At 33.0% G+C, this 25,932-nt stretch overlaps 1 protein-coding gene across 1 annotated transcript in view; it reads right to left on the bottom strand.

Annotated features, from left to right (window-relative positions):
- Positions 1-287: 287 nt before the first annotated feature.
- The window catches only part of LOC143049758 (uncharacterized), a 68,442-nt gene continuing 42,797 nt past the window's right edge, over positions 288-25,932 (bottom strand). The window contains exons 4-5 of the mRNA XM_076223474.1: positions 15,405-15,501; positions 288-6,242 (exon numbers count right to left, since the gene is read on the bottom strand). Coding sequence (XP_076079589.1) covers positions 2,497-6,242; positions 15,405-15,501 — 3,843 coding nt within the window. The 3' untranslated portion in view covers positions 288-2,496. The remainder of the gene's footprint in view (positions 6,243-15,404; positions 15,502-25,932) is intronic.

Genomic DNA, 25,932 nt, shown 5'->3' with positions numbered 1-25,932 from the left:
GTTTACCGACTCGCCCCACTTTTGAAAAAGTGTAAAATCAAATTGCACAATCAGTCTGACAACTCACTTATTAACGAAAAGGGTTTAAACCCCACTGAATAAAGGTCTGCCAACTCGTCCCACTTATAAAAATATCTTGCTTCTGTAGCAGGGGCAATTCTGCTGGAGATTCGGGGATGCGGACCATAGCTTATTCTGGTTTGTGAACTGATTTATACAGAGACGACGGATGCCAAATGTAAAAGCGCTATAAAATATCTAAGTAAAAGAAAACCAAAAACCGTGAAAACAATATATAATTTAATCAACAAAGTACAACTTTTATTATGTAAAGCCATTCAATGACTTCAATTGACCCGTATTAAGAAGGCATGTAGCAGATGCACTAACCTAAAGGGTGGTTGGAAAGCTTGGTTTTCCTTGGTTGAACTGAATGTCAGTCCTCGGAGGATTTAACATAATAATCTAAAACCAGTTACATAAAATACATAAGTTTCTCGCAGAAGGAAATCAAAGGTTTTGTGACGATGCAAATATTAACATTTACATTATAAATAAATATCTTTAACCATTGAATTCATATAGCAAAAGCTACTGCAATTTAACAAATATATACTGAATAAGCTTCATCTAAATCATCAAATAAAGAAATATGAAATTTATAGTTTTAAACAAGGGAAATAATAATGACATAATAATCCTAACTGACACATTCCTCCCCCTAAGACAAACAATAAATTTCATAAATAAAGTCTGCACACTAAAATGTCTATCAAATTGATGTATCTGCTGCATAAAAAACGCAAAATTTAAAAGTCATGTAAACATTAAATCAAATATATATATATATATATCAGTCAAATTCAAATAACGAGACTGTTCAATCTGTTCAATGAAGACCACTTCACTAATCTGCTACCCTCCTCCTCCCTTCGAAAACAAATCTATATGGAATAACATTTGATAACTAACGTCCTAAGATTAAATGTCTTTCAAACGCATGTAATAATATCCCTTTTAAATAAATGTCACAGTGTTTAACGCATACACAAACACACATCGGAATCAGGTACATCTGTTAATGGACGCGACTTTCTGTCTTCTTGGTAAGTGTTCTTCAGATTCAGTGGTACGACATAAAGGGTAACGGCACGGCTAATGGTTGAAATTCATGAAAAAAGTTATACCAGGTAATCTCCACCAATGTTGATCTCACAGTGGCACATTTGACGTGTACCAGTGGGATCTGTTACTGCTCTCCAACGTTGTTGATAACGGTAACACAGACGTTGTGCCACCGATTGAAAGCACCATTCAGCTGAACAAAATATACGGGTTTTGATCTGCACAGCAGACATAGTCTTGTAATTTAAGTTGTACCAGGTAATCTCCACCAGTGTTGATCTCACAGTGGCACATTTAACGTGTACCACCGGGTTCTATTACTGCATTCCAGCGTTGTTGATAACGGTTGCACAAATGGTGTACCACCGGAGATGGATCGGGTCCATCTGTATGCAAGGATATCTCAAAATAAAGTTGGACGATGCCCAAATTTTTGCAAGGTACTAAATAATGGATCAGATCCATCTGTATGAGCTAGAAGTGTTCCTAACTTCAAGCTTGTCATAACAAAAGTCAAGAAGTTGGACTCCTATAAACTCCCTGAATATTAAATATTTAGCTAGAGATTACAATCCAGACAAACGAGCAACAACCAATTTCTACTAAAACTAGCTGACAGTCTACACAACAAACTACACAGAAGATCAACCATAATTCAAGTCAGTAATAAAAATGAAAAATATAACAAGATGGGATGTGCGACATCCCTTCCTTGGAAAAAAGAAAAACCAAACAGTCAAAACTGAGACGCATGACACCTATGAGTATATTGAAATAAATCTAAAGTAAAACTATATATATACACACAACACAATGTAAAAACAAACATTAAACAAAGGTAACACAATCTGTACTACAATAATCATTCTTCAACCTTCCGCCTATTTCTGAGAACTTTACTTGGCTATCTGCAGACTTTTCATCTCTAGCATGAACTCTAAAAGACATATGTGGACAATTAGACCTGACATGACCTAACTGATGACATTTAAAACATTTCTTAGGTTTACGTTTCCTTCGTGATTTCAATCGCCTCAATATATATCATTTCTTTTCTTTTTTATTTGAAGTTTCATATGACTTTAAGGATTTTCTACTGGTACCAAAATAAAATGCAATAGTTATCGTTTAAACTCTAATTAATGAAAAGTAATTAAAATACTGAACAAATTATTTTCAAACGAAACTGAACAAACTTGCATTTAATTAACATTACTTACTATATTATCACTACTTATAAAGTGAAATATTTTATTTATGTAAAATGTCAATGCCATAACCTTACATTAATGTATTTTCTTTTGGTAAACATGACCAATTAATCAATTAATCTTTGAATCTTTTAACTAAATCTTGACATCCTGTATACGACTACAAACAAGAACAATAGCTGAATGTGTGACTAAGTTTGATTTTTTTAGTTGGTGGCTCGCCTTTCCTGGAATGTTCATCAATCATATCAGCTATGTCACTATATCCCTCTCTTCTTGCAATTGATATCGATGAAATACCATTGTTGTCACATATATTGTAATCTGATCCATTTTCCAACAGTAATCGTACCATCTCTATATGATTATTCTGACAAGCAATAAACAAAGGAGATTGTCCATTATTCATACACTTATTAATGCCTGCCTTGTTTTCAAGTAAAACTTGGACTATTTCTATATGATTCTTGTAACACGCAACATGCAAGGGGGAAGACCCATCAAGCATACACTTATTCACGTCAGCCTTGTTGCCCAATAATAACTTGACTATCTCTAAACATTTGAATTCGCAAGCAATATACAAAGGGGAAGCTCCTTTATCTATACACATATTAATGTCTGCCTTGTTTTCTAGTAGTACCTCGACTATCTCTTCACAATTGTTCTGGCAGGCAATATAAAAAGGGGATGCTCCAGTTACATTACACTTATCAATGATTGCCTTGTTTGTCAGTAATACCTTGACAATATCTATATGATTGTTCTGACAAGCAATGAATAAAGGAGATGTTCCATTGTCATTGTACTTATTAATGTCTGCCTTGTTTTTCAGTAATTCCTTGACTATCTCTTTACAATTGTTCTGGCAGGCAATAAAGAAAGGTGATGATCCATCTTCCGCACACTTATAAACGTTTGCCTTGTTCTCCAGTAAGACCTTGACAATATCTATATTATCATTCTTACAAGCGATATACAGAGGAGATGCTCCATTATCGATGCACTTATTAATGTCTGCCTTGTTGTCCAGTAGTACCTTGACTATCTCTTTACAATTGTTTTGGCAGGCAATGTAGAAAGGTGATGCTCCCTCATCCATACATTTATTAATGTCTGCCTTGTTGTCCAGTAATAGCTTGACTATCTCTTTACAATTGTTCTGGCAAGCAATATACAAAGGAGATGCCCCTTTATCCATACACTTATAAATGTCTGCCTTGTTTTCCAGTAATACCTTGACTATCTCTTTATGATTGTTCTTGCAGGCAAAAAAGAGAGGAGATGCTCCATTTTCCGCACACTTATTAATGTTAGCCTTGTTTTCCAGTAATACTTTCACTATCTCTTGGCAATTGTTCTGGCAAGCAATAAGCAAAGGAGATGCATAAGTAACCTCACAGTTATCAATGTCTGCCTTGTTGTCCAGTAATACCTGTACTATCTCTATATGATTTTCATGGCTAGCAATATACAAAGGAGAAGATCCTTCATCATTACACTTATTGATGTCTGCTTTGTTGTCCAGCAATACTTTTACTGCTTCTTTATGATTGTTCATACAAGCCATGAATAAAGGGGATTCTCCAGTATCTCTACACTTATCAATATCTGCCTTGTTGTCCAGTAACACTTGTATTATTTCTATACTTCTTATGCTACAGGCAACATACAAAGGCGATATTCCATTTATCATACACTTATTACTGTCTGCCTTGTTGTCTGCCTTGTTGTCGAGTAATACCTTGACTATTTCTATATGATTTTTGTAACACGCAACATGCAAGGGGGAAGACCCATCAAGCATACACTTATTCACGTCAGCATTGTTGCCCAATAATAACTTGACTGCCTTTAAAAAATTGTATTGGGAGGCAATATACAATGGGGATGCTCCACTGACGTCACACTTATCAATCTCTGCCTTGTTTTTCAGTAAAACCTTGACAATATCTATATGTTTATTCTGACAAGCAATGTATAAAGGAGATATTCCATTGTCCTTGTACTTATTAATGTCTGCCTTGTTTTCCAGTAATTCCTTGACTATTTCTTTACAATTGTTCTGGCAGGCAACAAAGAAAGGTGATGATTCATCTTCCGCACACTTAGAAATATTTGCCTTGTTTTCCAGTAAAACCTTGACAATATCTATATTATTATTCTTACACGCGATATACAAAGGAGATGATCCATTATCGCTGCACTTATTAATGTCTGCCTTGTTGTCAAGTAGTATCTTGACTATCTCTTTACAATTGTTCTGGCAGGCAATGTAGAAAGGTGATGCTCCTTCATTCATACATTTATCAATGTTTGCCTTGTTGTCCAGTAATACCTTGACAATATCTATATGATTATTCTGACAAGCGATAAACAAAGGAGATGATCCATCATCCCTGTACTTGTCAATGTCTGCCTTGTTGTCAAGTAATACCTTGACTATCTCTTTACGATTGTTCTGGCAGGCCATATACAAAGGTGATCCTCCATCATCCTTACACTTATTAATGTTTGCATTGTTATCCAGTAATACCTTTACTGTTTCTGTATAACCCTCATGCGCTGCTACATGCAATGGGCTACACTTATCTTTTCTACACTGGTTAACATTAACACCGTGATTTAAACACCATTGAATCAATGACATATCATCATAATGACAACACTGAAACAGTACGGTATCCTTGTATTCAACATCACAGGTATGTGCTAATTGTCTCTGGAATGAAATAGCAAGTATGTTCAAATGATGAAAGAGTCTGTCTCTGAACTCTGGAATCTTCATATTAATGTTACCAAATACTATCCGCACTAAACCTTTTGACCAATCATCAATAAGTCGCTGTATATACATCTCATGATATACAGGTGGTACAACAGTGATAAACTGATTCATGTCAAATTTTTTTTCTAGTAAAAACCTTTGCATAATAATCGGAGGGTCTCCATTCTTGATTAAACATTGGAAAATTTTTTCACCAAAATACAAAGACAGGATGTCAAAAAGTTTATCATGTATCGTTTTGTATACCCCATGTTCTTGTTTAATGAAAGTATATTCAAGTGTCTTAAGTTCATCTAGTAGAATAAGTCGTGGTGTACCTCTATCCAGTCTACAAGCCTCGCATGTGTTCTTTATTATTTTTCTTTTTTCTTTATCTATCTCATCTGTCAACCATTTCTCTTCAAGTCTGTTGTTGAACACGACACACAAAGCCAACGCACAATATTTTCCATAATTTCCTTTTTGATGGAGCTTGTCAATTTCACCCTCATATACTGAAAATGGATTCTTGAAAAAATCTGTTATATTAAGAGTAGGATTATCGCTATACAATTTACAGAGAAGTGGAAAGCATTCATATAAATCACAGAACTGAATAATCTGTGTAGATTTTGTTTCCAGGTATAATTCTGCTATTGACTGTTTCTCTGTTTGAGATAAATACAAATCGTCCGACAACAGATTACATTCACATGTCTTGAAAAATGATTCAAACTTGTTATCATTATACACTTGTAATCGACATGCCACAATAATTTTTGTGAGTTTATTTTGAAGTAGTTGTTTTATTCTTTCCATGACTGGCTCCAGACGGTTAAGATCAAACTGGTTTATGGAATAAGATCCACAAAAGTCATCCATAACAAACAACGTTTTCTGGTCTGGATTGTAAAAATTAACAATGTCATGTGCATTGGTTACAAAAAGAACATCGTACCCTTCATCAATCATTTTCAATGCCACATGCTGTAGAGTGGCTGTCTTTCCAACACCAGAACTAGCAGTAATAGTGACACAACTGTTTTCTTGTATACATGTCAGTACATGTTTGGCTGCTCTGGTTTCAACAAAGGTTGAATCATTCGTCTTCCATGCTTCTAACATATCTTTGATTTGTACTGAAATATATAAATAAATAAATATTAGAAGATAGATATGTTATTGATCATCTTAATATCATAAGAATAATGTATTGCAGCTAAAAAACTAATTGTGTCAAATGCCAAATATGGTGTTCTTTTTCGGCCTATATCATTTTTATGTTTAAAGGCAATCATGATCCATTTGTCAATGCATGCTCCGCCCAATTAAGATTCTTTTCATGTAAATACTATAGATAGTTCTCCCCGATATGGATTTGGTTTAAGAGTCCGTTTCGCTTTATAAAATCCCGATATAAATGAATATATACATCTTCTCTTAAATATTTGACTTTACGCGTGTTCAAGTTATAAAGACAAACAGTTCAAATCTTACAAACTTAGTAATATAACTGTTTCAAATGAAATTTTTCACATATAAAACGTCCAGCGAAAGGAGAAAGTATGATTAGACCAATTGTTTGGCTTTTTGCATTCACAAAATATTATAAATCTACCCAAAACATCCTTCAAATGTTTATAAGACATTAGCCTCTTGAACATCAGTATTCATATGTTTTAATCTTGTCTAACATATTCACAATAATGCTTCAACTTCTTAAATTTAGTGATAAACAGCAAAAACTTCAAAAATAGCATCATTTTGAGATCTTGTCATCAATATTTAGACATAAGCAAAACAATGTACCTAAAAGGACATTTTGCTAGGAAATGGACATGACAATTATGTAAATGTTTGTAGAATATCTACTTGGTTAAAGCTGACCTCATATACATTTTGATCATGGAATATACGTGTCCCTTTAATAACCGACTTTTACGAATACTTTTACGAATAAGAGTTTATGGCCAAACTCGGTAAAGAACCGTCTTAATTCCATTAAATTGATGAAATTTTTCGTTAAATAAACATGAATTCTCTAATTATACTGCTGAAATGTGACCAAAGGAATTTAGTATAAATAATTAAAATACTAAAACCAATAATTGTCCCTTCCAAGATATATATATTTCGGAATTACACCAGAAACTCTACACAAAAGTTTACGACAAAAGGGATAATATTTCTTTTCCCTAGTGTTGATATTCCCTTTTGGACGGTGAAGTTCCTTTGGCACCGTCTTATATGACTCGTTCGCAATGCCCGTGTAGTAACGTTTTCGATTTCAATGAGCGTAATCTATGTATAACTAGTAAATTGTCAAATCAGAAATTTCTTTACCAAAAATTACTTTTAAAAACCTTTAATAAATTCGAACGTGAATACAAGGATTTGGTCTGCAAATTTGGCTTTACCTGTAGAAAACTTATTTAAACGGAATAGCATATCTTAAATGTTACGGTGATGTTAACCGAGCGCGGAAATTTACATACGACCAGAGTAATAAGCTAAATTTAAAAGGTTACCTATCGAACACTGTAATTTAATCTTTAAATATTGTTTTATTGGTATAAATATTTTTGATTTTGTTATCAGTAAATTAAAACCGTGCTAAATATTACACATATGTACTTTCATGTACTACAATCTATAGTTTGGCATTATAAAAGGTCAAATTTTTCTCTGACTGTTAATGACGTCTTTACACTAAACCCATTGGATGTTTCATGTGTACTGATTGCTATTTAAGACTAAGGTACATGATTTTTTTTTCATGAGTCGTTATAGGCTTTGAACTAGCTGTCGGTAACTGCGAGTATTCTCAGATCTGTTCTTAGGGATAAGGGTAACCCGAATAATCCAGTCCCTCCCCGTAATCGAACTCACCTACTTGCGAGGGCCCGAATTCCTAACACGATAAAAACTCTTCACGAATCCTGGATTTTGATTAGTGCCCTGTAGAAGAGGCGACCAAACAGCAATCAGCTACATTTTATCCAGATAGGTAAATCCCGAGCTAATTCCGAATGGTTAATTGAAGATTTTTTATTATCTATGCATTCAGGCGTTAATATAGTAATCGTAGATCAGCGGAATATAACGACTGAATTATTCGGGTTATGATGAGGGATGGTAATATACACTGCCACGTCATTTTGTGTTTTTATTTCATGTATTTCTTTGTATGATGAACTTGATGAGTTCAGACTCCTTATGGGAGGGTTGAGTGCTCACAAACCCTGCTCACATTCTTTATGTGCCTGTTCCAAGTCAGGAGCATGTAGTTTAGTTGTTATCGTTGGTTCATTTGTGTCATATTTGTTTTTCGTAAACTGTTTTGTTATAAATTAGGCCGTTAGTTTTTTCAATTGAATTATTTCATATTTTTCATATCGAGGCCTTTTAAAACCGACCATACGGTATGGTGGGTTTTGTTTTACTGTTGAAGGCCGTACATTTGCAGATAATTTCTTAGATCCACTTCATTCGTACTTGGGTTTATATGATAAGATGAGATAAGATATTTTATTTTCCAAATTACGTCCCAAGAGGGGCATACACATATAACACATAACATAGTTACAACATACAGAATTTTGCATGAAGTTCATATAATACACATAAAATATGTTTAGGGCATCCGATACTGTTTCAAGGGAGTTAACTCTTGGCGCGACGTTAAGCGTTCGAATTCCCACAAAACGTCACTTTCTGTTATACGTGTCACTTTTCGAAATAATAACGATATTTTGTATAATCGATGCTCCAATTTCTGTTTCTCGCGCATGCTCACTTCTACACCATTAATGATAGTGCATTTGATTCTAACAGGATAACAGTCTAATAAAATTATAAGAAATTAAACACATTACTGTTTCTCGTGTTGTTCCTCATTTTGAAGTTTCTGTGAGATCTTTCACAAAATATCGTATAGTGAGCAATCTCAAGATGACTGACCCTTTTGGTGTTACTAATATAATGTTTGTCAATTATCATTTTGATTATCATTCTTCATCCATGATCAAATTTTGATTTGGATCCGATTTTCTGACATTTTATTACAGCGCTCACAGAAAACCAATGATTTCTAAAAACCAATACCGAAAATTTTGGTACACGAAGAAGTAAATTTCCTAACTGAACAATTAATTCAATTTAATTATAATAAATAAATAATGGTAAGCCGTTTATTATTAACAATGATACAACTTTAATAAAACGATAAAAAATCTAATCATCTCCGCGTCGCACGTATTCTATCCAATAAAAGGCACTAACTAACAATATTTTTTGTTCTTTAAAACTTTATACAAATACAAAATGTATGTAAGAAATAACGGACTGACAGCAAATGCATAGTGCAATTTTCAATATAGTTAATATTTCCAAATGGCATAACTCTTTTAAAAAAAGGTTGATAGGCACTGATTTTCGAACGTGTCCATACGATATAAGTTTTATAAAAATTTGGCAAGAATTGTACACTTGAAAAATTTAATAAACCGGAAGGACCGGAAGGACAGACAGAGGAATGGACATGCAATATTTTATGTACCCAGCAATGCGTAGCGTGGTGGTGAAAATATATATTATAGCTATTTACCAATACTGAGGAGAAATTATGTAATAGTGCAAGATTATAATGGAATAAAACGGAACAAAAACAAACCCAAAGTTATGGGGGGATGTATAGGGAACATGTCCAGTATTCTAGATATTAATTCAATCGTTTTTGCCAAATCAAAAGTTATGAAAAATTATGAAAAAATTCATAATTATGATATAGTTTCTCTGTCTAGTAAAAGACCTCATGTGTTTGAGCTTTGATTTTGCTATCTGCTTAGGTATTTTCCGTTTAGAAATTTCCTCGGAGTTCGGTATTCTTGTTATTTTTCTTTTACTTTTGATCATTAAAAATGTTGTATTACTAACCGAATGTATCTTGGCATAAGTTTGGTATTAGGAACCACTTATGGTAAGTTAATTGTATTTGGTCTGCAGTTTTATAATCATTGGCGTTTCTTATTTCCATGTAAGTTATTTGGCCACGCTATTTCAGTCTTTTTGAACATTTTCGTCCATGTATTTATTCTTATATACTTTTATCAAGGTGATTTATAAAATAATTGAATTTAACCGTTATACTTTATTTTCATCCTTGGAGGCAGATGTATCGGCTACAATTTTTAACTCATAAATGATTAAGAACCAGCGTTCCTCCAGCTGCCCCAGAGATTCATGTATGTTTTAGGTAAACTTCATGAAGACAAATGTTGGACAACGGAAACCAAGTAATAGCTAGCACTACCCATTGTAGTACGGTGACAAATAAGGCAAATATTAAAATTTAATGGACCGAAATACCTCACGGCTAATTTTTGTCTTATTTTGTAGATAATTCTAATATGACGTGCTTCTTTCGCTTTGTAAACAGCACTGTGACAAAATTCTCGATATATCTATACTTAGCGCAGACTCAGAGATATATATAATAATGGCTGTTACAATATACTTCCCACGTAAATCTTCATGTATTGGAACCTATTCGCAGACCCTTTGCCGATTTGATTGTTTTAATAAGTGCAATTAAAAAAAGACAAGAGAACTTTTATTCTTATTCGGATGCATAATAGAAAGAAATCATGCACAAGATCTCGGAGAAATCAACAAAATAAAAATTAGATTAAATTCCGCGAAAGTCGATTAATGTTTTTGGCGCATTTAAGTCATTTCAAACCATGACGTCATACAAATGAGACCGCTACAGTTGAAAGTTTTCTGTTACGGGAACCATCGAAATTCGTATGATATTGTGTTAAAACTGATTTTTGAGGTAGTTTTTTTTTTATATATATATATTCCATTGAGAATTAAAAGAATTGAACAGATTTTTGCTATTGGTTATTCACGAAATAACGCATGCAAGCTACAGATTATATTAAGATGTTTGATCGTTTTCTAACAGGGAGTAAAAAAGAACAGCCACACACAGCATACACACGTGCACTCTCGCTACATTTTTTTAATGACCGTATTTGTCCTGTTAGAATCGAAATAATTCATGGAAGCCATAGATTATTGGAAATTAACGCTCAGGATAAAATTCGAATATCACGGCCCAGGCCATGTGTAAATTTCCAACAATCTATGGCTTCCATGAATTATTTCTTAAATATATTATCCTTTGATTAATGCATGTCGTAGAGTGTCAAAGTGGTGCAGATTTTTGAAAACTGCGATCAAAGGTCAAAAGGGGTGATTTTAAAAAATCGAACATTTTAGACATTTTGGACAATTTCTCGGTCGTCTCTCATGTAAAAAGGGTTTTTTTTCAAAGGAAACATGTGCTAGGTATGCTCCACACTAACAGCTTGTCATGTTTATGTCTGATTACCAGTTATTAGTGAAACCTACCCTCGCTTGCAACATGTCAGAAAATGAAACTAATATCTTTATCTACGGACATTATCGACAAAAAATATTCATAATTAAGATTTAGCTATGCAATAATCTTTGGCCACCTATTAAGATATTTTTGGGGAACTCATACCACATCTTCTTATATCTATAAACAATGAAATATATAGCAGACTTGAAAGCCCGATATATATGTGAACTACAAACAAAGATTCACAGGGATATTACGCTTCAAAAGTTGCTGTCCATGTATAATTATATTACACTAACAATATACACCAATATGCAATTTGAAAAGGTAACGGAATACTAGAGAACAAAAAAGTTGGATGTCATTGTATGGCGCCGACAATACTCGCGAGGTTATTCTTACCACCATGTACTGATTGCCCATTATTATTTTCACTGCAACATATGTGTGAGTATAAGAACCAGCTAGAATGACAACTTTTGATACATGTATGTTTTTCCCGACCCCTTGTAATTGTTGTCCTTTGTCAATTTCGATTAGAGAAAACATGTCGCAATCTATAAAGGCGCGAGCTGCTGTTGATGTGCCATACATCAGGGGTCAATAATCAAAAAGTTGCATATGTCGTGAATAGGTAAAAACTGTCTTGTGGCTTTGGTTGAAGAAACGCCTCCAGTCTAAAATCACAATTATCATGTTTGACATCTGAGAAAAAGACCTTATTAGAAGTAAACCATAACTGTCATGACTTTAATATGATGCAACCCCTGGAATAACTTTTCAATATCAGTTCATTGGCAAAGAGAGGCGACAGAATAATTCTTATACATGTCTCTTAAGTCACTTACAGATCCTACACAAAATTACTTCACAGTCTATAGATTTTAAAAAGATCCCGCTAAAAATATTTCGTCATGTTCTTGCAAATCAAAATCATTGTAGTGTGATAGTGCATAGTTACAATGTACCAACAAATCTTATCACCCCATGTTTATTTTCAGGTGCACAAAAACATTTTTTTTAATCTCTAATTGATCTGCATTCAACGACTTGAAGAACAATTTGGATCTTCCACCATTTGAAATAAACCTTATTGTCTCTTTGACGCCTTTAATAGCTGACTATGTGGTATGAAATTTGCTCATTGTTGAAGGTCATGCGGTAACCTATAGTTGTAAATATCTGTGTCATTTGGTCTCTTGAGAAGAGTTGTTCCATTGGCAATCATACCACATCTTCTTTTTTATATACACCAATGTCCGATGTAAGGGGAGGGTTAAGCGCCCGCTGACATCTTTTACCTCGTCACATTCTGTACGTGGCTGTCCCAAGTTAGAAGCTTGTTATTCAGTTGTTGTCATTTGTTGCTGTTACATTTTTTTTGTTCGTTTATTATTTTGTACATTTATTATGCCGTTGATTTTCTCGTTTGAATTGTTTTACATTTGTCAATTCGGGTCCGTTATTGGTGAATATGCGGTTAGAGTTTTGCTTATTGTTGAAGGCCGTACGGTGACCTATAGTTGTAAATGTATGTGTAATATTTGGTCTTTTGTGGAGATTTGTCTAATTGGCAATCATACCACATACTGTTTGAGTGTGGTTTTAAAGCAGTCATTGGCCAAATCTCAATAACTATTGTACCATTTTACATAAAGACTTTGACCAATACCAATACCATCTATCACTCAGGGGTATACTGTTTTTTATAAAGGAATCACACATTCAGCTAAAGTATACATGTCCGTTCAGTATTAAATGAGAGTGCATTGTACTTATTATAAATTTGAAAATAATTGGCATCTACTAACCAGGTGAAATATTTATCAGAGAGGTTGGAATATATTGTACGAGATATCGTAAAGATAGAAATAATTTGAAATTTCGAACGATCGTTAACACCTTTCCAAGTGTTTTTTTTCTCTCGCAAAATGCAATATATGTAAACAAATGTAACTGGCAAATTATACGACAACGAAACGGTGTTTTATTTCTTTTGCAAACTGATCATCATGTAGACTTTCTATTAGTATTTTAAAAGCAACATCATGTCCCGATTTGAAATAAGGAGAATTTTTTTTTTAATTTCATCAAGTAGTTTCAGTGCATGCTGAATTTTGAAGCGGCTTGACCTTGGGTGTTATTTATGAAGAGAAAACTCACCACGGGTTGACCTGGATGGCCTGCCTGATAATTTGCGTCAAATCAAAACAATATTGGCACGCTAAAATGACTCGACATGCCTTAATTGCTTAGCTTGTAAGACTTTTGCCTCCAGAATAGACATTTTTTACCAGTCATGGTAATTATGGTAAGGTCATGAAGCGTGTTTTAACGAAAGTTGATTCATCGTTTCACGCGTACTTTTTTTTCACTAATTCAAATGTATGAAAATGTTTTCTTCTTTGACATGTTAAGGCCAATAACACGATCTAAACTACTTTACTCGTTCTTATGAAATGGAATTAGCACTGACAATAATTTTCCGGAACTTTTTCGGAGTTGTTCCAATGTGGTTTAAAATTAGTCTTTTCGAAAAACAAGAATAAAAGCACCTCAAAAGTTAATAAACCTTAGCATCTGTGATCATCTATACTTATTCAAGCACATAGTTTCAACAAATGACACATATATATATTCTTTTTTATAAAACTTAAGAAAATGCATATTAAATTCATTGCATTTCATGACAGGGGAAAATAGAAAAGGGGAACGTTACATGACTTATTTGGGTGAAAATTGAGAAGTAATAATGCTATGTGATGAGTTTTATAAAAATGCTTGTAAAAGTTGATTTGTATGTTCTATCAAACTTTTATATTTCAAAACCTCTTAAGGATTGGCTATTCCGCTTTTTGGTGTGAAAATTTACTATTGGTGATATATATAAGAAATGTATTATACTTTGACAGACGGTAAGGGAGCTACCGTTTGATTTTTATGGGGGGGGGGGGGGGGCTAGGATGAAATTTGAAAAAAAAATAGGCAGGACAGGAGTTTTGAGTAAAAAAAAAGGCAGGATGAGATACTTGCAAAAAAAAAGTCAGGACGACAATTTAGGTAAAGAAAAGTCAGGATAAACTATAAAAAAAAAAAGGCAGGACCGAACAGAGTGAAAAATAAAAAGGCAGGACAGAGATTACAGATAAAAAAATTGCAGGACAAAATTTTTCATCCTAGCCATCACCCCCACCCCCATAAAAATCAAATGGTAGCTCCCTAAGATTGACAAAAATGTTACATACATTTGAAAATTGTCAAATTCACTCAATTTATATTTTCATATGATATTAAAGTTTGATGTCAAATAAAAGCTGATACATGACTCTTTCATCTGATACTAATTTTTTGCTGATATCGTCATTCGGGAATTCTTTATAAGCGTTCCGGTGATTGAAAATGAAAATATAAAAATCCGAATATCACACTTTAACGCGATTTTACAAAAAAAAATGCACCTTGGGAAAACTCTACGACAGGGCTAAAGTGAAAATATATGTTTACTTCATCTTTTGCGAATTTTCAGCCGTGAGGTATTTCGGTCCATTAAACTCTTTAAATAAGCGACTTTTTCCGATTTGTCACTCCACTATTCAGGCAAAATGAGCTAATAAGCAAGCGTAAATTCATATTTTATAACAGTTTACATATGTTATACATTTACAATTCGATATGTCTAGATCTATAATGTAAATCTTGCTGTTGACGTTAAATGTTCAATAATACATGTAATACTGAAGCCAGGTCTACAGTTTTTTGTCCTCTTTGGTAACAAAAGTTACTTATAAGTCTTAATTGTTGGTCCTTACATCTTGTTTTGAGGATTTGGTGTTTTGTATTAGATTTATATTATCATCTTTAATTTTCCAGCATAAAAATAAAATGGTTGGTCTTAAGTTTTGGTCCTTACCTCTTATGTTCCAAGGTACTATTGACGGTTCAAAAATGTTCGTTCTTAACTTTTTACATTCTTCAAGCATATTTGTACCACCTAGTCGTCCAACAGCCTGTCAACATTCAACATATAGTAACATTATTTAATTTATACATACAAGCTCATTAAAATTGCTGATTACAAAATATAATACCACATTTTGACATTGTTTATGCAGCAAGTACATTAAAAGAAAAATAACAAAAATTCCGAACCCAAAGGAAAATTCAAAACGGAAGTTCCTTGACAAAGGCAAAATCGCATGGAACAAAACTGTCATATTTCTAACTTGAGCAAAACAAACAGAGAAAATAGGTAAACATGTAAAAATTCGGGTTACAACGGTCAACACTGTTATATAATCTAAATCCCTTTAAAATAACAGCAAAGAAAAAAAGAATTGCATATAAATACTAATAAAGCACATAAGCAAATATTAAAGAAAAGAAAAAAAGACCATATCACAATAAAACAATGGTGGGATGTAGAGATAACATTGATAATGAGCCACTCCAAAATTATATTTTGCACAGACACTTCGATGTTTTATAAAATTTGAGTGCAAACCCCTGAATACCGAGCGAGTTTGGAAATGTTTATCCCATATGTAAGTTAAGACTTCTTACTCTTGTGTTTAAAGCTGAAAGTTATCGAATTTTTTTACTTAATCTTTATATATAAAAAATCCCGATTCTTGTTATTCAACTTTATCTTTTATCAAACTTCCAATTTATAATTGTTTCAACAATAGCAGACATCAAAACAATTTTCCATTTGCAATCTTATAGTAAAACAAAAGGGTCTTAATCCCTCAACTGTCGAAAAAGGGCATTTCGATATAAAGTGTTGCGCTATTTTCAATCAGAAAGGGTTTTTAAGAAACACAAATCTCGTTTACAACTTTTGTGGTTGCATAAAAGTTACGCGCGGAGCGTTGTCAATTCATTTAAAGTCAAGCAAGGACACAGTATCTGTATTTCAATCTGATTGTAAAAATTAAGGCATTATTCATGTATGTAGATCTTGTACTACTGATCAATTCTTTCTGACTATCTGTAATATGTTTTAAATTGAATAGCAAATAACTAAATACTTTGTCAAAAATATATTCTTTGATTTTAGTTCTTATATACAATAAGGGAGGTCGGGACTATTCGATTACGCTTAATTTCACGCCTGAATTACCATGCATACGAAACGTTTGTGTCGTAAATTCACTATTATTTTTTTAATATTTTGATTTATTAAAGATGTCAAATGATTGTATTTATTTCAGTAAAAAAATATAACATCGTTATAATTAAAAAGTGTATCTGTAAAAGGCTCAAAATGACCTTTCATCTAATTATTATTATTATTATTTATTATTTAAGTACATTAAAAGAAAAATAACAAAAATACCGAACTCAAAGGAAAATTTAAAACAGAACGTTCCTTGACAAATGGCAAATTGAAAAGCTCAAACACATCAATCGCATGGAACAAAACTGTCATATTACTGACTTGAGCAAAACAAACAGGCAAAATAAAATCACATAATTCACAATTTTCCCGCCAAAATTTAAGGTTTTATGGCAAAATTATTTTTTTTCCTTGTCGGTGACCTATATTTTATATTTGCTTTTTCTTTGAAGCTATATCTCAGCTTTTTATATAGCAGTGTGGACCAAGTGTCACAGACAGTTTGTTTAGCTCACCTGGCCCGAAGTGCCAATTGAGCTTTTCTCATCACATTTTTTGGCTTATATCTCAAAAACCAAAGCATTTAGGGCAAATTTGACAAGGTCAATATGTTTATCAGGTCAAGATCTATCTGCTCGGAAAGTTTCAGATGAATCGGACAACCCGTTGTTCGGTTGCTGCCCTTGAATTGGTAATTTTAAGGAAATTTTGTTGTTATTGGTAATTATCTTGAATATTAGTATAGATAGAGATAAACTGTAAACAGCAATAATTATCAGCAAAGTAAGATTTACAAATAAATCACATGATCAAAATAGTCAGTTGACCCCTTAAGGAGTTATTGCCCTTTATAGTAAATTTTAAACCATTTTTCGTAAATCTTAGTAATCTTTTACAAAAATCTTACCCTCTGAAACTACTTTGCCAAATTAAACCAAACTTGGCCACAATCATCAAGTTTAAAAAATGTGTCCGGTGACACGGCCAACCAACCAAAATGGCCACCATGGCTTAAAATAGAACATAGGGGTAAAATGCAGTTTTTGGCTTATATCTCAAAAACCAAAGCATTAAGAGCAAATCTGACAATGGGTAAAATTGTTTATCAGGTCTACATCTATTTGCCTGGAAATTTTGAGATGAATCAGACAACCTGTTGTTAGGTTGCTGCCCCACAATTCGTAATTGTAATGTAATTTTGTCATTTTTGGTTATTATCTTGAATATTATTATAGATAGAGATAAACTGTAAACCACAATGATGTACAGCAAAGTAAGACCTAAAAATAAATCAACATGACCAAAAATGGTCAATTGACCCCCTTAGGATTTATTGCCCTTTATAGTCAATTTTAACAATTTTCATAAAATTTGTAAATTTTTACTAACATTTTCCACTGTAACTACTGGGCCAAGTATATTATAGATAGAAATAATTGTAAGCAGCAAGAATGTTCAGGAAAGAAAGATCTTCAAACACATCACCATCACCAAAACGCTATTTTGTCATGAATCGATCTGTGTACTGTTCTTGGTTTAATATTCACATAGACCAAGGTGAGCGACACAGGCTCTTTAGAGCCTCTAGTTTATATTCCAATGAAAATATGTCAACTCCAATATTTTCCCTGTCATTTTATTAAAAAAGGGTTCCTTTTACATACCTGTTTCAAAGTAGAATTTTGAGCTTAAATGGTCCGGAACCCCCTTTTTTCGAACAATTTGATTCACTCTCTACAAAGATTAATATAACAAAAAAACGGCACTTCTGACAGAAACTTCGAATAGGCCCGAGCCACTTTAAGACCATTATAAGGGACTTTTCGTTTTTAATTTTCCTTGGAGTTTTTTTTTTTTTTTTTTTTTTGTTATTTACTTTTTTATGTATAATGTCAACTTCCTGATTTTGAAATATATTGTACAATAAAACCTGTGACATCCTCTTAATCATGTCCACCCTCTTGCATGGTCAGCATCAAATGGTGACCATTTAATATTGGATTATTCAATCTTGAGATGTTTGCCATTTTTTGGGGTCATAAAACATAGGTTGATGTTTTATCTAATTATGTTACATGTTGAAATCAATCAGGGTTGAAGTATTCAGCTTGTTGTTTTATTAAAAAGGAATACAAATGAACATTGAGGAAGCAAGTAATTTCACAAGCCTGTTTCAGTTTTAGTTTGTAACCCGGAGTGGTTTTTTTTTTTTTTTTCAATCGATTTATGAATTTCAAACAACGGTATACTACTGTTACCTTTATTCATTCATAACAAAACAAAATGATCAAAATCAATCCTTTTACAATAATTTTTGATAAAAATGTTGTACAATCTATAATTATTCAGGAAAACTACAAATATTATTACACAGTTTAGAAGAAAAATAATTGTTTATCATTTTTCAAATTTCAAAACATCATTTAAGGTTAAATGCAAAAGTTTTTGTCTCGCTGATCTAGAAATTTTCATAAGTAGGGACCCACTGACTGCCTTAAGGGGGGTCCTCTTGTCACGCTTCAGTGATTCCCTATATAAGCAACCAATTTTTTTCCCAAAAAGGGGGCGGGCCCCTGCTCTCCTGAATCCGCCTCTGGATGTTTTTACCCCGCCCCCTCAGTTATCGTCTATCGACTTTGAAACTTTTGCCTAGTTTCATATATTAGTTTGTTGTTAGGTCAGTGTATTGGGAACCACTAGGGATAACGTAATGATAATTGGTGTGTAGTTGTATAAGCATCAGCATATCTCATTTCCATGGAGATTATTTGGCCCCGCCCCCACATTCATGGTCTTTTGATTTTGAAACTTTTGCTTACTTTTAATGTATTAGTTTGTGAATAGGTCAGTTTATTGGGAGCCACTAGTCGTAGGTTAATGATAATTGGTATGCAGTTGAATAAGCATTGGCATTACTATGGAATTTTTCTTATCCTCCCCCTCAGTTATAGTTCTTTGACTTTGAAAGTTCGCTTAGTTCACATGAATTAGTTTGTTTTCAGGTTTGTGTAAAGAGAACTACAAATGTACTTATGATAAGTCAATGGTATTTGTTGTGCAGTTGTATCAGCATTGGCACATCTCATTTCCATGGAGATTGTTTAGCCAACTACCTTCAGTCATAGTTCATTGACTTTGAATATTTGCAAAACTTACATGTTAAGGTGTTGCTATTTTTTATTTCAACATTTCCATTATCGAAATTACAAAAAAAACAAGACATATCTCTGTGATAACAGTTTATTAAAAAGTGTTTGTGTATTATATTTTAATCAATTGGTCAAAATAAATACTAAAAAAAATATTGGTAGTCGTTTGAGTTTCCTACCTAGTTATCATCAAATTTGGATAAATGCTTATTAAAAATGCTAATCATAATGAAAAATGTTCTGAAATCTCTGAATAAAGTAAATATTTTGTCAAGAAAAAGAATTTTAAAGTAAAAATATTCTAGCTGTTTACTTATCAAATATGTTATTTGCAGTTTGGCTAATTTCTGTCAGTACACAGCCAAATTTGTCTCCAGAAAATTATAATTATAATTCTATAGTTTGTTACATATTTATGGTGTATTAATTAAATCACCTTTTCTTCTGTGTATTATATTGTCGAAACTACCGGACTAGTATGATACATATATTAATATTGGTATACATTACGCCATCACGAGTCGGTTGACCGTTATTGAATAACCGTTTCACAAATGATATCGGATATGTTCCGTATATCGTAACTACATTCCCTTCCCTTTCATGATGGTGACCTACCGAATAAGACTATTTACCGGATTTGTTATCACATAAACAACACGACTTGTGCCACATGTGAAGCAGGATCTGCTTACCCTTCCGGAGCACCTGAGATCACCCCTAGTTTTTGGTGGGGTTCATGTTGTTTATTCTTTAGTTTTCTATGTTGTGTCATGTGTACTATTGTCTTTGTCTTTTTCATTTTTAGCCATGGCGTTGACAGTTTGTTTTCGATTTATGAGTTTGACTGTCCCTTTGGTATCTTTCATCCCTCTTTTTTTACCAAGAATGTTTTACTCAACCCAGGCATTTTAGATAAAAAATAATAATTGTAGGGACTTGAACGAATTAAAACTCTTCAAAGCCCTGGATTAAAAACGAATTTTAAGAAACATTTTTTTTAGCAGTATGTTTGACAATAGAAAAAAAACTTTTGCTGAAAAATGGAAATTCTAATGCTTCTCTAAGTAAAGAATCTGTGGTGATAATTAGAAATGAAAAATAGTGGATAATATAAAATTTATAAAAAGGATAAAACATATAAAACATATAAACAATGCCACTTCCGGTTTGATGAAGAGCACTTCCTTCTCGATTGTAAAATTAACAAAACAATTAAGAGATAATCTATTTGAAAATTGTTAACTTCTCATAATATATGTCGTTCCCATAAAAAAAAAAGTAAAAACATGCTTAACCACTCATACATGGAAAGTGTTAAGATGTTGGCCCCTTTTAGTCCAGTCGATTTGTGCAGATTTTTGACAAAATTGCTCAGATTGTGGTAAAAGCATGAAATTTGGCATAGTAGTAGTATATGTCATGGACAACATTTTAAGCTATGGACCCACTCTGAAAGTCAAAATTTGTGGACGAGGCGGCCATTTTAAAATGGCGGCCGTTAAATCTTTGTAGATTAATAAAAAAAATTCATGAAAATGATATTAGAGAAGATATTGACATGAAACCTGGTTTATAGAACAACAGTGCCGATTTCAATTGTCTTGTTGAACAAAAGTTTTGGAAATATTTCCCATATTGAATGGCGGCCATCTTGAAAAATCTTGATTTTTTAAGCCAAAATATGTAGTCATTTTTCGATAAAAATTTTAAAAAATGCATTGTCGAAGATATACGAATTTATTTGTTTGAGCTATATAAATAGGAAAAAAAAGTGAGCATACCCCCGCGGACCACGAAGAGGATCATAAAATGAACTATTACTCTAAAACCAATATTCGTTCCACCGCTTGTTCAACATAGAATAACAGGAGAATTTTATTTTACAAGTACAAATAAAGCAAGAAAATATGTGTATACCTGTCGTTTATAATAATTGTCTGATTACAGGATAATTCGTTTTGTTGATATTGTTCATTTAATGAGAATGGAACTGGGGAATGTGCCAAAGAGACAACCCGACCATAGAAAAAAACAACTGCAGAACGTCACCAACAGGTCTTCAATGTAGCGAAACAAATATATACTAGTTCAGTGATAATGAACGCCATACTAGTTTCCAAATTGTACTCAAGAAACTAAAATTAAAATAATACAAGACTAACAAAGGCCAGAGGCTCCTGACTTGGGACATGCGCAAAAATGCGGCGGGGTTAAACATGTTTGTGAGATCTCAACCCTCCCCTATACCTCTAGCCAATGTAGAAAAGTAAACGCATAACAATACGCACATTAAAATTCAGTTCAAGAGAAGTCCGAGTCTGATGTCAGAAGATGTAACAAAAGAAAATAAACAAAATGACAATAATACATAAATAACAACAGACTACTAGCAGTTAACTGACATGCCAGCTCCAGACTTCAATTAAAATGACTGAAAGATTATGATTTCATCATATGAACATCAGGCACAATCCTTCCCGTTAGGGGTTTAATATCATATCATCATAACATATATGAGAAGAACATAACCCGTGTAATGCCAACAAACCTTGATTGCAGACATAATGAATTACATATCATGCAAGTAATGTTAAAAGAACATCAATTACGCAAATGTTTTCAATTGACGTTAAAAATATCTAACAATAAATGAAATGTATATGTTTTACCAAATCACACTCTGTCTATCATATTCGATCACATTGTCATCCACGTTTACATATCGTAGTACTACTTAATACTTTCTTTACACATTTGCATTTCCTTAGTAACCGTGTTCACTTTGACTTATAACATGTATAAGTTGAGCGCTTACTGCAGGAAGTTATTATATAGTCATATGGTATATTCATCACAGATGACAAGGCCTGTCATCTGAGAACTTCATATATATTGATTTTTTTAGGGGTAGCCATCTTGAATGATGGCCATTTTGAAAACATGATTTTCCAATATATCATTATTTGCTTATCTTATTAATTTACTGTTTGCATTCATACATTTTTTACTAATCTATATTTGATATTCACAAAGAAGTCAGAAAAGGCATGCACATGTTTACAAAATAAAGATATCAGTATCAGATTTTTTGTTACTTACATGTTTGCCTAAGTAACTTTTTAAAACAGAAATTACGTATATATGATATAATTTATGACCGAATATTTTTGTTGGAAAAGATAAAATTGTAGATTTCGAAAACCCTGGGGCTAGATATCAGAAGAACATTATGGGCGATTAGACTGTAAGGAATGTGTGAAACGGCAAGAGAGGACATGTGAGGGTTTGCAATACCAAGCAGATACAAATGGAACAGACATATACATTTGAGCTGGCAATCACTCTTTTGATGCAAACATATGAAGATGTTGGGTTTTGAAATGCTTTTCCTTTCGCTTAATTCAAAACAGTTGAATGAGGGCTATGGAACTGCAGAAGCACTCCAGAATCACAAGGCATAATGGCACAACTCATGTCAAACAAATGTTCAGATCTCAAAATATTTCATCAGTAAAAGGGAAAACATACTAGATAAGTTGCCAATTGAAAGAAAACAATAAGTAACCAGACACTGTAAGGTGATACTGGATCAACAAAATCAATGACTGCAGTGTATTTTTTCTGTGGTGATGTATCTGAAGATCTCCGTGATACATCGACATTTTCAAATCGACAAAAATAGGGCATGACTGTGCACCTGTACTACAAGACATATTCCCCTAGCCAAAGTAAGTGCTGAAGATGTCAACTCACTAATATCCTGCTTGATGATTGATAACACTTGACAACATAGCAAATCAGAGAGTACAAGACACAGAAAGAAAGCCAGGAATCTTTTATCCTTGGAGCTATGCTTTCCAAAATAATAAAATACATTGATGGCACACGGTCTGGAAGAGGTATTGTACTAATCTCCAAGCTTGCACATCACGCTTAATTGTACAGTTAACGCCTGGAACAACTTGGAGTTTTCATGGAAGGAAGAATTGATACAACGCTGTTAACAAAATTGGAATGTAGCTGCCATAGCAAGCATACAAGCAAGATAAATTAGTTCTCTTGATTTTCAACAAAGGTATTCGAGACGCTCTAAAACAGACCTCTTTATAAAAAGGTAAAAATAAAGGCATCACCATAGCCATAGCAGGCAAAATATATATGCTTGATACTAAAAGTAGCTTTACAGGGACACTCAGTAAACGCTGTTGACACGAATCAGTTAAACAGACATATGTTTCCTCAGTAAGAATGATACATGATGGCATAACATCGTGACACAGTCCAGTTATGTCGTTGAGTGGCAGACAAACATACCATTTCTCAGCTATAATAGTTCAATTGTGCAACTCGTAGTCGAAAGGATACAACTGAAACTTATCAGCCATCGGATAGAGATTAAGATGTCTCAAAGATTGTGGAACTGATTAATTTTAAAAGCCTACATTGAATGTCCCTGTAAACCTTTTTATAGTAGCAAGCCCAACTCTTTAAACTATTCTAGTTACTTTGACTATGAAGAGGCCTTCACCATCACGACTACAAGACATGGCCTTTTTCAGAACATCCCCAACATATTCGTTGAGAATCCAGAGAAAGACGCAACCATTCATGTGTGCTTGCATATTATCTATGGCAGCTAGTTTTCAATTTTTAGAAGTGTTCATAACAACTCATATTTACTAAGAACATTTACTGTACAATTTACAGATATCATCAATTTCAAATATTAAAACAATTCCAGACTGTAGCCGTCACTGTTTTCTATCATTTTGGCGAGGCCCATTCCATGGATAACAGATTCTTGACTTTCTTTCTGTGTCTCGAATTCTGTCTAATTGTCTAATCGTGCAGTTTTAACAAACATTTAGCATGTTATTTGCTCCTGAAATATTAATCTCCAGCACTGAGTCTGGCTAAAAGAACAATGGTTAGTAGTTCAAGTGACAGTAACGTACACTATTGTCGATCATAATTGTCGATGCTTGATGATGAATGATAGTCAGATACCTCATCTAATAGAAAGAAAATCAAAACACCCTGCAGTTATTGTTCTTGTTGATTCATCACAATTGTGGCTGGTTATTTTACTGTTTTTTTTTCAATCCGTGACTCATCAGACTTTTTTCGTTTTTCCTGACAAAATATATTTTGATCTTAAGATTTGCCTTGAAAGGATTATTACCTTTTGCCTTGTGGTTCTCCCATTACATGTCCTTCATCAACTTGGAACAGTTGTATGCTTACAACAACTGACTGATTACCAGCTCAAATGTCTATGTCTGCCCTTTTTGTATTTGCCTGGCATCGCAAATCCTTATGTGTCCTCTCTTCGCGTTACGGAATTCTTTCCAGTCTATTTTTTTTATTATTTTTTTCAGCTCCAGTGATTTTAATAGCTACGCAGTTTTCTTTTTCAACATACATTGGTCATAACTCATATTGTATATACACATTTTTTGGTGGTAAACAAGTAACTAAGCCCTATATGCTTAACTGCAATTAAAAGAATGTACGTATTTCTTTACATACATTTATTTGTTAACCGTGTTTACATACGCATAGCTTATTTGAGCACTTGGTGAATATATCCTATATTAACAGTCATAAATAAATGATTAGCAAAACTAGTTGTAAATGCAAATAAAACTTAATATTAATTCAAAAAACAAATTAGGATAGCGAATAATGATATATTGGAAATTTACGTTTCCAAGATGGCCACCATTCAAGATGGCCACTAAATGTTTCAATGGTCCTCAGTTGATATTCTCTGTCATAAGAAATACGAAAGTTTATCAAAATTGGTAAAGAAATATAGTTTTCATATTATTTCTAATTATTTTTATTATTTTTTTGGACATGATTTCAAAATGGCCGCCCAGAGCCGCCATTTTGATTTTCTAAATTGGGTCCATAGCTAAAAATGTTAGCTATGACCTCAACTAACACTCTGCAAAGTTTGATGCTTTTACCACATTCTGAGCAATTTTTTCACAATTCGACTGGACTATTTATAATAGAGTCATTAAAACTTAGTGCAGATACCTAATAATTTTTTTCCATGTTTTGATTTCTTATAGAATTGATAAATGTTTGTTTTGTCACACACTAATTATAGTTTGTTACATGACAATTTTTTTAGTTTCAAATTTTTATAAACATTTGTTAAA

This window comes from Mytilus galloprovincialis, chromosome 10, assembly GCF_965363235.1.
Source record: "Mytilus galloprovincialis chromosome 10, xbMytGall1.hap1.1, whole genome shotgun sequence".
NCBI lineage: Eukaryota > Metazoa > Mollusca > Bivalvia > Mytilida > Mytilidae > Mytilus > Mytilus galloprovincialis.
Note: the sequence above shows the minus strand (reverse complement) of the source record. Positions and strands in the feature narration are given on the sequence as shown.